The sequence below is a fragment of the Lolium perenne genome, chromosome 6 (genome assembly GCF_019359855.2).
Source record: "Lolium perenne isolate Kyuss_39 chromosome 6, Kyuss_2.0, whole genome shotgun sequence".
Taxonomy (NCBI): domain Eukaryota; kingdom Viridiplantae; phylum Streptophyta; class Magnoliopsida; order Poales; family Poaceae; genus Lolium; species Lolium perenne.
In genome coordinates this window covers 226,108,053-226,121,936 of record NC_067249.2, presented here as the reverse complement: position 1 = coordinate 226,121,936, position 13,884 = coordinate 226,108,053, and the positions used below count along the sequence as shown (strand labels likewise).

Here is a 13,884-nt window from a genome sequence, read left to right as displayed (position 1 = left end):
CATCCAATGTTCATGATTATGAAACTAATCATCCATTAATCAACAAGCTAGTTAAGAGGCATACTAGGGACTCTTTGTTGTTTACATATCACACATGTATCAATGTTTCAGTTAATACAATTATAGCATGGTATATAAACATTTATCATAAACATAAAGATATATAATAACCACTTTTATTATTGCCTCTTGGGCATATCTCCAACAGCACATACATATTATGATGAGTATTGTGAGATTTAATTGGGCATTACGACAAAGTACATAGACCGCTATCCAGCATGCATCTATGCCTAAAAAGTCCACCTTCAGGTTATCATCCGAACCCCCTTCAGTATTAAGTTGCTAACAACAGACAATTGCATTAAGTATTGCGCGTAATGTAATCAGTGACTACATCCTTGAACATAGCACCAATGTTTTATCCCTAGTGGCAACAGCACATCCATAACCTTAGAGGTTCTTGTCACCCCTCCAGATTCACGGAGACATGAACCCACTATCGAGCATAAATACTCCCTCTTGGAGTTACTAGCATCAACTTGGCCAGAGCATCTACTAATAACGGAGAGCATGCAAGATCATAAACAACACATAGACATAACTTTGATAATCAACATAACAAGTATTCTCTATTCATCGGATCCCAACAAACGCAACATATAGAATTACAGATAGATGATCTTGATCATGTTATGCAGCTCACAAGACCCGACAATGAAGCACAATGGGGAGAAGACAACCATCTAGCTACTGCTATGGACCCATAGTCCAGGGGTAGACTACTCACACATCACTCCGGAGGCGACCATGGCGGCGTAGAGTCCTCCGGGAGATGAATCCCCTCTCCGGCAGGGTGCCGGAGGCGATCTCCTGAATCCCCTGAGATGGGATTGGCGGCGGCGGCGTCTCAGTAAGGTTTTCCGTATCGTGGCTCTCGGTACTGGGGGTTTCGCGACGGAGGCTTTAAGTAGGCGGAAGGGCAGGTCAGGAGGCGGCACGAGGGGCCCACACCATAGGGCCACGCGGCCAGGGGCCAGGCCGCGCCGCCTAGGGTTTGGCCACCTCGTGGCCCCACTTCGTCTCCTCTTCGGTCTTACGGAAGCTTCGTGGCAAAATAGGACCCCGGGCGTTGATTTCGTCCAATTCCGAGAATATTTCGTTACTAGGATTTCTGAAACCAAAAACAGCAGAAAACAAGAATCGGCACTTCGGCATCTTGTTAATAGGTTAGTTCCAGAAAATGCACGAATATGACATAAAGTGTGCATAAAACATGTAGATAACATCAATAATGTGGCATGGAACATAAGAAATTATCGATACGTTGGAGACGTATCACTTCCCTCTGCGAAGGGCCTGTCTTTTACTTTATGTTGAGTCAGTAAACCTATCTCCCTCCATCTTAGGCAAGCGTTTGAGTTGTTGTGATCAAACTATCTATATTGTGATCTACTTAATCATGCCTTTTATTCTTCCTTTTTTAAGTACAAGTTTTATCTGAATGAACATAGCTTTGAAAGTTATCAATGATTATGAGGAGATTACTATGATTGAGTATGCAAGTTTATTATAAGCTTTAATATGAGAGCGCTGCTCAATAGATAAGTATAATCTATTAACTGTTCTCTGACCAAGAACGAAGTTTGCCATCACCAATTATGATTTCCTATGCACCTTTATTTGTGATTACCTTCTACTTGTTTCAAGTTGAATTATATGAGGAAGTTGTTCACTAGAATGTCTTGTGTGAATGAATGTGATGCTTCTTGTCCGTATTTTATTTATCGACTCTTCACTCCATAAACATGTGTTCCTGTTTAACGAGTTCAGTTTCGCTTGGGGACAAGCGAAGTCTAAGCTTGGGGGGAGTTGATACGTCCATTTTGCATCACTATTTTATATCACAATTTGCTGTTATTCATTGATATATTTCATATTTGTAGATGATACTTATGTTATTTCATCTATTTTGCATGTTTCATGATTATTGGAGGATCACGCACCGGAGTCAGGATTCTGCTGGAAAAAGCGCCGTCAGAATGCAATATTTCGGAAGATCAACAATTGACGGAAATTATATGAAAAATCCTATTTTTCCAGAAGACGAAGGGAGCCAAAAGGGGGAGCCGAGGAGGGCCGCCATGGGCCCACCTCATAGGCCGGTGCGGGCCAAGGCCTGGCCGCGCCGCCTTGTGAGGAGGGGGCCCATAGCCCCCTCTGGCCTCCTCTCCTTCGCGTACATCTTCGTCCCGAAAACCTAATCTGCGGGGGATAGTCGAGAAGAGTCATAGCCGCCTCTGCGGGGCGGAAAAACACCAGAGAGAAAAGAGCTCTCCGGCGGGCAGAAATCCGCCGGGGAAATTCCCTCCCGGAGGGGGAAATCGACGCCATCGTCACCGTCATCGAGCTGGACATCATCTCCATCATCATCACCATCATCTTCATCATCATCACCGCCATCTCCACCGCTGCACCTCGTCACCGCTGTAACAATTAGGGTTTGATCTTGATTGTTTGATAGGGGAAACTCTCCCGGTGTTGATTTCTACTTGTTATTGATGCTATTGAGTGAAACTATTGAACCAAGGTTTATGTTCAGATTGTTATTCATCATCATATCACCTCTGATCATGTTCCATATGATGTCTCGTGAGTAGTTCGTTTAGTTCTTGAGGACATGGGTGAAGTCTAAATGTTAGTAGTGAATTATGTTGGTTAGTATTCAATGTTATGATATTTAAGTTGTGGTGTTATTCTTCTAGTGGTGTCATGTGAACGTCGACTACATGATACTTCACCATTTATGGGCCTAGGGGAGTGCATCTTGTATTCGGTTGCTAATTGCGGGGTTGCCGGAGTGACAGAAACCTAACCCCCGTTGGTATATCGATGCAGGAGGGATAGCAGGATCTCAGAGTTTAAGGCTGTGGTTAGAGTTATCTTAATTACTTTCTTGTAGTTGCGGATGCTTGCAAGGGGTATAATCACAAGTATGTATTAGTCCTAGAAAGGGCGGTGCATTAGCATAGGTTCACCCACACAACACTTATCAAAACAATGAAGATTAATCAGCTATATGAAGCGAAAGCACTAGACTAGATTCCCGTGTGTCCTCAAGAACGTTTGGTCATTATAAGTAAACAAACCGGCTTGTCCTTTGTGCTAAAAAGGATTGGGCCACTCGCTGCAATTATTTCTCTCGCATTTTACTTACTCGTACTTTATTTATCTGCTATATCAAAACCCCCTGAATACTTGTCTGTGAGCATTTACAGTGAATCCTTCATCGAAACTGCTTGTCAACACCTTCTGCTCCTCGTTGGGTTCGACACTCTTATTTATCGAAAGTACTACGATACACCCCCTATACTTGTGGGTCATCAGTTATCTCCCAAGAAGTGCTTTCTTTATAGCCATTAAGATGGGCTCAGTGATTTTAATGATGCTCACATAAGGATGAGAGTTGAAGCAAAAGAGAGCATCAAAAAGCAAGTTCAAAACACATTTAAGTCTAACCCACTTCCTATGCATAGGAATCTTGTACACAAATAAATTCATGAAGAACAAAGTGACAAGCATAACAAGATAAAACAAGAGTAACTTCAAAATTTTCAGCATATAGAGAGGTGTTTTAGTACTATGAAAATTTCTACAACCATATTTTCCTCTCTCATAATAATTTTCAGTAGCTTCATGAATAAACTCAACAATATAACTATCACATACAACATGCTTTTCATGATCTACAAACACATAATTTTTATCAAGCTCAAAAATAGTGGGATTAAAACTTTCAAACCCACTTTTATCAATAATATAACAAGATGATTGATCAATCTCAAAAGATATGGGACTCCTAGATAAAGTCAATACCTCTCCAATCCCATTTTCATTAGTAGTACAATTAATATTATCAAGTAACATAGGACCATCATCTAGAGCTTTATCATAAACATTTGCTAAGCAAAATTCTTTAGTACCATGCATTTCGATATGAGGCACAAACAAAGCATTATCATAAGATTTATCAAAATAGCATGGATTATCATAGATAACAGTAGCATAATTATTCTCACAAGTTTTACTCATAGGGAATATTTCAAGAGAATCCACAGGAACATAACATTCATCCTTCTTTGGTAAGCATGGAGGACAATCAAATAGTGTAAGAGATAAAGAGTTACTCTCATTAGAAGGTTGGCATGGGTAGCTAATCCATTCTTCCTCCTTTTGTTCATCACTCTCCTCCTCTTTTTCATCTAATGAGCATTCAGGTTCATCAATTTCTTCTTTCACAGGTTCCTGCAAATTGTGAGTGCGTTCTTGTGCATTCATGAGTCTCTCTTTATAATCAATGATATAAGGATTATCACTGTAATTTTCTATGCAAAAATTAAGGATAGAAGAGACATAATCTTTAAGGTTCTTACAAACAACACAAGTTTCATAATTTTCAGACATGAAGGATTCTATCTCAGAGGCTCCCATAAATGAAACAAATTGTTCTACCTCTTCGAACCCAAAATGAATATAGTTGTTCCAATTATAGTTCTTAATTAAAACTTCTTCACTAAAGCCACATTGGAATTTCAGATGTTTAGTATCCTGTTTAGAGCAACAATTTATATCATGGCGTTTAAGCAAGATTTTAGCAATTGTATTCAATTTTTCTATCACAGCACTCATGACTTTACCCGTTCTTGATTCTCTATAATTCATATATATTTCAATAAGCTACAAATAGGTTGTGGGTTCTTCCATAACAACAGTTTCTAATTTTTCGGTTTTTCAAATTTTTATGGATTTTTGGGTATATAAGAAAAATAAAACAAGACAAAAACAAACTAGACAAAAGTAAACTAAGCAAAATAATACTAGACAGAATGATGAGAGGACGTTTTCCCGATCTTTCACGATGCACCTTGATGATCCATAGGACCGATAGATCTTGAACTCCCTCGACAGATTCAAGGATACTCAAGCACATATGAATACTCTTGACAGACTCAAGAACGCTCACATCTTTATTGGATAACCGGACGAACGTCCTAGACGCCGTCACGCACGCCGATCCCATAGGGACGGTGATAGTATGAACTCAAAGTTCTACATAATTCTGATTTCAATCTAGACTACCCTAAACCCTAGTCGTGCCATCTCCTTATATGAGAGGGAGAGGTGGCCGGCCGGCCCCCTTATTGGGCCTAACCTAGTTCGACTTGGACAGGCCCAAGTCAAACGGACTCTATTAAAACCCTAGATGGCCCACTGCATGACCTGGCTACATTATTATCTCCTAATAACAAGATTATAATAAACTACTGGTACAACCTTAGACCCAAATATCATATCAATGGCTGTCCTAGAGTACCAGGCCCAGATATCCATATCATCTCTCCCCTTCTTCAAGAAGCGTTGTCCCCAACGCGTGAGGGTCTGCTAGAAAAAGGGTAGCGTCAGATAAGAACATCACCGAACTTCATCCTCAAGCCTCGCCAGTCTTCCACACCACATCCTCCCTCTCGACTAGCTTGTCTTGACCTTGGTGCCCTTTGGTCTTCGACACCATCAACCTGATTGAGACATAGGCATCCTCCAAACACAAACTAAAAGTGCAACATGCATACCACCCAAGACATACAGAACAAATTCCTGCACACCAGAGATCCAAATAAGCCGAATACACCCGAGTATGCACCCTTCTGAACACCAATGTCGTCCTTCTTGAAGAGCAAACTTCCTTCCCTTCCGCAACGAACAAACAACAACAACACGCCAGTAGTGTCGTAGGACTGCACGCCGAATCGGTCGGCCGTGAGGCCGGTCTGACCGTCCCGGAGACCCGGACGCCAGCCAAACCGGCCCAGAGCCTGGTCTGAAGAAAAATCATGTCGTCGCGCTCGGTACTTCCTCCGCGCGAGTGAGCCTGTGCCTGGCAAGCCTCGATCTGCACCCTCACGTGCGTAGTCTCCTGCTGCTACTACCTTGCGTGCTGCTTCCAAGAAACTTCCACGTGAAGCTGCCTTTGAGCGATGCAAAGAGCAACCCAAATAGTAATATCAATTTTGCATGGATCTGCACGGAAGCCAAACCTGAACAACTCGCCTGGCCAAATGCAATTCTGAATAAACAATGGAATATGTATCTTCTCTTTGTTCCCCAATGAGTAAGATGAATTGATTCCAATCTGATAGAATCTGAGAACACCACATGATGCTGCTCCTTCGTGGTTAACTTGGACACAGCTGTGACCGATCAAAACTACTGCCGTGTACACGTACAGCTCTGGCTAGCCTCGAAAGAAAAACGACCGTGGGAACGATCACTCCTTCTCTCGCCTTTACTGCTGTTGTAGCGATGCGATCGGCGCTTGGGCCATGGAGTCCTAACTGCAGGTCACGATCGTAGCCACGTCTGGGCCACGTGCCGATGCTTCCGTACCTGGACTCTGCAGATCGATCTTGCAAAGAACAACGAAACGATCGAAACAAGGAAAACGGCGGCGCGGGAGACTCATTGCTGCAACAATCTCGACGAGTGCAATCTCCACCAACACGATAATACCCAGCCGCCGGTACGCGTCTTCGCAAAACAAAAGCAAGGAACTTGACTCTGCCGTCCACTTCCTCCTCCTTGATCTTCACCAACAGTATGGCGGCGACGACCCAATGGTAGCCACGACAACCGAGCAGAAACAACCGAGCAACAAAGCAATCTGCACCGTGATCAACCTAGCTCTGATACCACATGATGAGGGGACGTTTTCCCGATCTTTCACGATGCACCTTGATGATCCATAGGACCGATAGATCTTGAACTCCCTCGACAGATTCAAGGATACTCAAGCACATATGAATACTCTTGAAAGACTCAAGAACGCTCACATCTTTATTGGATAACCGGACGTACGTCCTAGACGCCGTCACGCACGCCGATCCCATAGGGACGGTGATAGTATGAACTCAAAGTTCTACATAATTCTGATTTCAATCTAGACTACCCTAAACCCTAGCCGTGCCATCTCCTTATATGAGAGGGAGAGGTGGCCGGCCGCCCCCCTTATTGGGCCTAACCTAGTTCGACTTGGACAGGCCCAAGTCAAACGGACTCTATTAAAACCCTAGATGACCCACTGCATGACCTGGCTACATTATTATCTCCTAATAACAAGATTATAACAAACTACTGGTACAACCTTAGACCCAAATATCATATCAATGGTTGTCCTAGAGTACCAGACCCAGATATACATATCACAGAAATAAACTAAGCACAAACAAACTAGACAAAAGTAAACTAAGCAAAACAAAATAAAATAAAAATAGAGAGAGAGGTAGAGTGTACTCCCCAGGTGAACTTATGAGTAGAGCTATGCCTCCCCGGCGACGACGCCAGAAAATAGTCTTGATAACCCACAAGTATAGGGGATCGCAACAATCTTCGAGGGAAGTAAAACCCAAATTTATTGATTCGACACAAGAGGAGGTAAAGAATACTTATAAGCCTTAACAACTGAGTTGTCAATTCAGCTGCACCTGGAAAAGCACTAGTAACAGGGGTGATGCGAAAGCAGCAGTAATATGAGAGCAATAGTAACAGTAACACAGCAAAAGTAACAGTAACACAGAGGCAATGGCACCAGAAAATAGTTGATTCTACTTCCAATAACATATAGAATGAGTATATGATGATAAGAGATGGACCGGGGTTCCCAGCTATCTACACTAGTGGTAACTCTCAAATAACAAGTAACAAGTGTTGGGTGAACAAATTACAGTTGGATAATTGATAGGATTGAAATAGCATTAAGACATAACATCAAGATTATTAATTATGTAGGCATGTTTTCCATATATAGTCATACGTGCTCGCAATGAGAAACTTGCATAACATCTTTTGTCCTACCAGCCGGTGGCAGCCGGGCCTCAAGGGAATCTACTGGAAATTAAGGTACTCCTTTTAATAGAGCACCGGAGCAAAGCATTAACACTTGGTGAAAACATGTCATCCTCATACCTACGTCTTCCCCTCCAGTTATCCCAGTTGCTGTCACTTTGGGGCATCGGGTTCCGGACATAGACATGTGCAAACAATTTGTAGATACAATCTAAGCAATAATTATAGAGCTCAAATCTAAGATCATGCCACTCGTGCACTAGTGACAAGCATTAAACACAACAAGATTGCAGCAACAATAACTTCACAAACTTATATCGATAGACTGATCATAATGTAACAATTCATCGGATCCCAACAAACACAACACCGATTACATCAGATGGATCTCAATCATGTAAGGCAGCTCATGAGATCATTGTATTGAAGTACATGGGAGAGAGAGTACCAACTAGCTACAGCTAGAACCCGTAGTCCATGGGGGAACTACTCACGGAGCATGATGGAGGCGGTGGCGTCGATGGAGATGACTTCCGGGGGCACTTCCCCGTCCCGGCGGCGTGCCGGAACAGAGATTATGTCCCCCGAAACGGAGTTTCGCGATGGCGGCGGCACCCTTGGAGTCTTTCTGGAGTTTCTTCAATTGGTGTCGAGTTTTTAGGTCACGAGGGGTTATATAGGCGAAGAGGCGGAGTCAGAAGGGCCACGGGGCCCCCTCCCCATAGGCTGGCGCGGCCAGGGGCCACCCGCGCCGCCTTATGGTGTGGGCCCCCTACTGCCCTTCCTCGTCTCCCCTTCGGACTTCTGGAACCTTCCTTGAATTATAAGATCGTGGGCTTTTATTTCGTCCAATTCCAAGAATATTGCCCGAACAGCCTTTCTGGAACAAAAAAAGCAGAAAACAGGAACTGACACTTCGGCATCTTGTTAATAGGTTAGTTCCTGAAAATGCATAAAATCATTATAAAGTGTAAGCAAAACATGTAGGTATTGTCATAAAACTAGCATGGAACATCAGAAATTATAGATACGTTGGAGACGTATCAACCACGGGAGAAGGTGCCGGCGCCGGCGCGGTAGCAACGGTAGCCGGCGGGGTCGATTCGAGACTCATCGAGGACAAATCGGAGGGTGGCGACGCAGAGGAAGGTGAGAGCGCACAGATCGACGGGGGCGGCGGCGGTTGGGAGGAGCTGAAGGTTCCCTCGCGCGCAAATTAGGGATTGTGTTCGGGCTGTGTTCGGTTCGCTCCGTCGGTCCCTACAAATACAGGCCGACGGAGCAAACCGAATGCAGCCCGAAAAAATATTCTCGGTTTTGGGCCGTTTACGGTCACTGATCGGCACCGTTTTTTGCCCCGAACCCATAAAACAACAGTTATTTTTCGGTTTTGGGCCTTTTACGGGCTCTGTTAGAGATGCTCACAGCCCATAAACGGGCCAAAACCGAAAAATAACCGCCGGTTTACGGGTTCGGGCTGAAAATTGGCGGCGATCAGTGACCGTAAAAGGGCCAAAACCGAAAAACCATTTTCGGGCCGAGTCCGAAAACTCAAAACGGCCTGTATTTGTAGGGGTTGATCGAGCGAACCGAACGCTCGATCCCTATCTAGGGCGCGCTGAAATTTCAGCTGACGCAACCGCTCGCTCGCTCCTTCCCCACACTCCCCGCGCCGCCACCACACTCCGCCGCCGCAGCCCCGCCCGATTCGCCCGAGCCCCGCATCTCGGAGGTAGCGCCGGTCGCCCCGCACCCCACCCGTTGTTCCTCGCCCAACTCCGGCTGCCGCCCCACCGCCGCCGCCTCTCCGTCCGAATCGAGGATGAGCTCAGGCGACGAGTTCGATCTGTTGGATTCGTCGAGCTTCGACGATTCCGACCTCGAAGAGCTGCTCCAGGACGACGAGATGGAGGCCACCATGCTCCTCTTCTCCGTCAAGGACCTGGAGGACCGCGCGAAGCTGCTGAATCGGAGGCGCGGCTCCGTGTTCGGCCGGAACCACATCCAGCGGAATCGCCTCCTCGGCCACGAGCAGCTGATGGAGGACTACTTCGCCGAGGTACCTACCTATCCTCCCCATCTGTTCCGTAGGAGGTATCGCATGCGGCGTAGCTTGTTCGTCTCAATCGTCAAGGCCTGCGAATTGCATTCGAATTACTTCAAGCAACGTAGGAATGCCGCCGGGGTGATGGGTTTCAGCGCTTTCCAAGAGATCTCTGCTACCATGAGGGTCATTGCGTATGCGGATTACACCGACGAGTATCTTCGAATTGGCGAAGATACTACCACGGAGTCAGTCCGCAGGTTTGCTCGCATGATTATCAAGTTGTATGGGCCTACGTATCTCCGAGCTCCCAACGAGGATGACACCAAACAGTTGATGGAGATAAATGAGAAAAGAGGTTGGTCTGGCATGCTTGGTAGTCTTGATTGTATGCACTGAACATGGAAGAATTGTCCAAAGGCATGGACAATACTGTGGCAAGAGCAAAGATGCAACCATTGTACTTGAGGCCGTTGCATCACAAGATTTGTGGATTTGGCACTGTTTTTTTTGGTTTGCCGGGGACACTCAATGACATCAACGTCCTGCAAAGCTCTCCTTTGTTTGCTAAATTAGCAAATGGGGAAGCACCCACTTGCAACTACAAGGTCATGAACAATGAGTACACAATGGGATATTACCTAGCCGATGAAATCTATCCGAATTGGGCAACTTTTGTTAAGTCTGTCAAGGATCCCCAAGATAGAATAGAAGCTGAATTTGCCAAGGCTCAAGAAGCAGCTCGCAAGGACATTGAGAGAGCTTTTGGTGTTTTGCAAGTAAGGTTTGCTATTGTTCGTGGCCCAGCCCGATTTTGGGACAAGAAAACCCTTGTCAACATCATGACATGTTGTGTGATTCTTCACAACATGATCATCGAGGATGAAAGAGACTTGAGCTTGCCCTGCTTCTATGACAATGTTGGTACCCGAGTGGAACCCCAACGCAATCCGTATCGCATTGAAGGTTTCCTTGAAACACATCGGCAGATTGAGAATGCCAATACCCATGCCCAGCTCGTCTATGATCTGAAGATGCACCACTAGCAGCGACATGGCCGTCGCCTTTGATCCTACCATTCCATTCATTTGTTTGTCACATGTATCATTGTTGAGATATTTGTGCATTTGTCCAATTTTCCCGAAGTTGTTGTAATTTGGTTGAGACATTTTACATTTGTTCAATTTCCCAAAACTGTTGTAATAATTTGGTTCAGATAATTATTTATGTGTTGTAATAATTTGGATGATTATTTGATTAATTATGATACATTGTTTTATGTGTTGCATATCAATTTTCCCAAAACCCTGCCTTTTACGGGTTCGCAACCCGCATGCGCAGAACAGAGACCGTATACCGAAACTGAAAAACAGAATATCTGTTTTTCAGTTTTCGTTACGGGCTCTGTTCTGCGCCTGCCATTTTCCGGCCCGTAAACACGAGTTCGGTGCACTGAACTCGTGTTTTTCGGTTCACGTTTTTTCGGGCTCTGCTAAAGATGCTCTTACTCTTCGAGTCCTTCCAAGTGAATAAGGACAGAAGGAACCCTCGCGCACTCCTCCTCCGCCGCCCGCCACACATCGCACGCGTGGCGATGCGGTCGGTCAGCTCTTCTCCCACCAGGAGACAAAACAGATCTGGAGTACTCATCTCTTCTATGTCTCTCTCGCGAGGTTTCTTTTGTTGTGCTACTCTCTATTCCTTCCCATCCCGATAACTGCGTGCATAGCGTCCGGAAGACTAAAACACCGTCCGTCAAGATCCTGCACCGGGAGGCATGCGATAAGATTTTTGGGGAGCGTCTCGGCGTGACTGCTTGCTGTTGTTCGTGTTCTTCTTCGCCGGTTCGACTGCTTCCTCGATAAATCTAACTACGTCATAGGCCGCAGCTGGAGTAACCTTCTCGATCGCGATATACGTGATTTTTCTCTCATCCCACATTACTATTTGTGCCATGTTTAGGCCTCCTTTGATTTATAGGATAGAAAAATCATAGGAATAGAAAAAGCATAAGATTGAGATGTCATGGCTAGTTAAATCTTATAGGAAGTGATTTGTGTTTGGTTGTGCTAAAGAAATTTTTTCATAGTATGACCAAGGAGGGAGCCAGAAATTTTAAATGAGACTAACTAAATATTACATTGCTTGGAGGGAGTTAAATAGGCAAATATTAGAAAATTCAGGGACCAATACACAAATATTGTAGGGGGGGCTTTCAGTAAAAAATTTAGCATAGGGGGCCATGGTCCTGGGCATGATCTAATGTTTTATTTTTATTGGATTTGTATTAAAAATATATGTAATTTTTTATAAGATATATTTCTATGAATAACTAGTGTAGGATTTTTTTATAGGATCTAAATTCTACAATTTCTATATGAGACGTAAGTATCAAAAAGACCCTCACATATGATGCATGTCCTTAATCTAATATGTATGGTTAAATATGATAGTGGATCATTAATGTATTTTGATTTCGATAATTATTAAACTCACTTGCTTTTAATAATTAAACTCACTAGACAATTGCCTAATAGTCCAACAGATTCTTAAAATAATTGAGTAGCATTTGCCTAGTTTCAAATTGTCTCTTCAGTCTCTTCGATTTTATGGAACTACTTTTCTAGATGGTGTTGCCATTGAAATGTTGTTGGGAAAGATTTCTTTCGCACACCACCAAAATTTGAAAAAATACATATGAAAAAAACTGGCAGCACCCGAATATTTAACTAGTACTAATAATGAACTATTAATAAAAAACAAGATTGATGCTTCTATTGATTCGTACTCGTACAAGTATTTCAGAAACCATCGCATCAAACACGAAATTACCACACGAAAACACTCTTCAAGAGAACCTGTTTATTGGACAGTGCTGGCTAACACGAGCTGATCTGCGATTCCGTGACACGAAAACTCTAGAAGGATTTCTCCCCCCTAATCAACGTTGACCTGGAAGACGTCCCTGCGCTGCTCCTCCTTGACCTTGGGCACGACCACTTTAAGCACGCCGTTCTTCATCTCGGCCTTGATCTGGTCCATCCGGTACACGTCCCCGGCGAGCTCGACGCGGCCGCTGTACCTCGGCGCGGCGGCGCCCTCCTCCTCCTCGGAGTCCTTGTCGCCCTCGCCCTTGATCACCAGGCTGTTCTGCTCCGCCCACACCTTGACGTGCTCCTTCCCCAGCCCCGGCATGTCCACCCTCAGGTGCAGCGCCTCCTCGTCCTCCTTGGCGCTCCACCCGCGCCGCAGCGGCGCCGCCGCCGCGCGCGACACCGGGGACGCCACCTCGTCCATCAGGCTCAGCAGCCGGCCCAGGCTCTGCGGCGCGCTGAACGGGTCGCGGAACACGTCTGCATTTTCAGGAAAAGAATCACGTTAGCAACTGAAGCTGGACGAACTGGATCAAATCGCGAAGCAGAGAAATGGCACGGTACGAGATGACGACTACCTGAGAAGAATCCGGGCACGGCGACGTCGCGCGTGGCGCCGCGGCGGGCGTCGTCGTCCGACTCCTCCCTCTCGTAGCGGCGGAGGGGCGCGCCGGAGTTGTACCCGCGGAGGCCGCCGGCGACGGCCACGGGCCTGAGGACAGGGCCGGCGCCCGGGGCGCACCGCGCGGCCAGGAGCTTCTCCATGGCGCGCGCCAGCGGGATCCTCTTGGAAGCCACCATTGAAGCCATTGGAAAATGCTTATCTTCTACTTTCCTCCTTGTTGCGTTCTTCGGATGGTTCTGGATGTTGTTGCGGTGGGAATGGCGCAGATCGCCGGAGACTGTGGAGATTTATACCCGCGGCGGAGCTTGGGGAAGAATTTAGAAGGTTCGCGAGTCTGCCGGGGCGAGCGCTCCGGTAGAACAATCCAGAAGCCACGCGAATGCAGCAAATATTTTTTCCCCTGCGATGCTGGGCCCACGGACAGGAAACAGGCCCAACACGGA

General features: G+C 45.5%; 2 protein-coding genes across 3 annotated transcripts; one reads left to right on the top strand and one right to left on the bottom strand.

Moving 5' to 3' along the window:
* The first annotated feature begins 9,721 nt into the window (after window positions 1-9,721).
* On the top strand, window positions 9,722-10,342 carry LOC127309960 (uncharacterized). The gene has a single exon (XM_051340668.1). The coding sequence runs from the start codon at window positions 9,722-9,724 to the stop codon at window positions 10,340-10,342; it is 621 nt and encodes a 206-aa protein (XP_051196628.1).
* Window positions 10,343-12,692: 2,350 nt separating this feature from the next.
* On the bottom strand, window positions 12,693-13,721 carry LOC127305851 (24.1 kDa heat shock protein, mitochondrial). Of its 2 annotated transcripts, none has more exons than XM_051336429.2 (2): window positions 13,395-13,721; window positions 12,693-13,296 (listed from the first exon to the last, which is right to left on the bottom strand). In XM_051336429.2, the coding sequence occupies exons 1-2, from the start codon at window positions 13,624-13,626 to the stop codon at window positions 12,881-12,883; spliced, it is 648 nt and encodes a 215-aa protein (XP_051192389.1). In that variant the 5' UTR covers window positions 13,627-13,721; the 3' UTR covers window positions 12,693-12,880. The 2 variants fall into 2 exon arrangements, with proteins under 2 accessions (XP_051192389.1, XP_051192388.1); XM_051336428.1 differs by having other exon boundaries at window positions 13,392-13,717.
* Window positions 13,722-13,884: the final 163 nt, after the last annotated feature.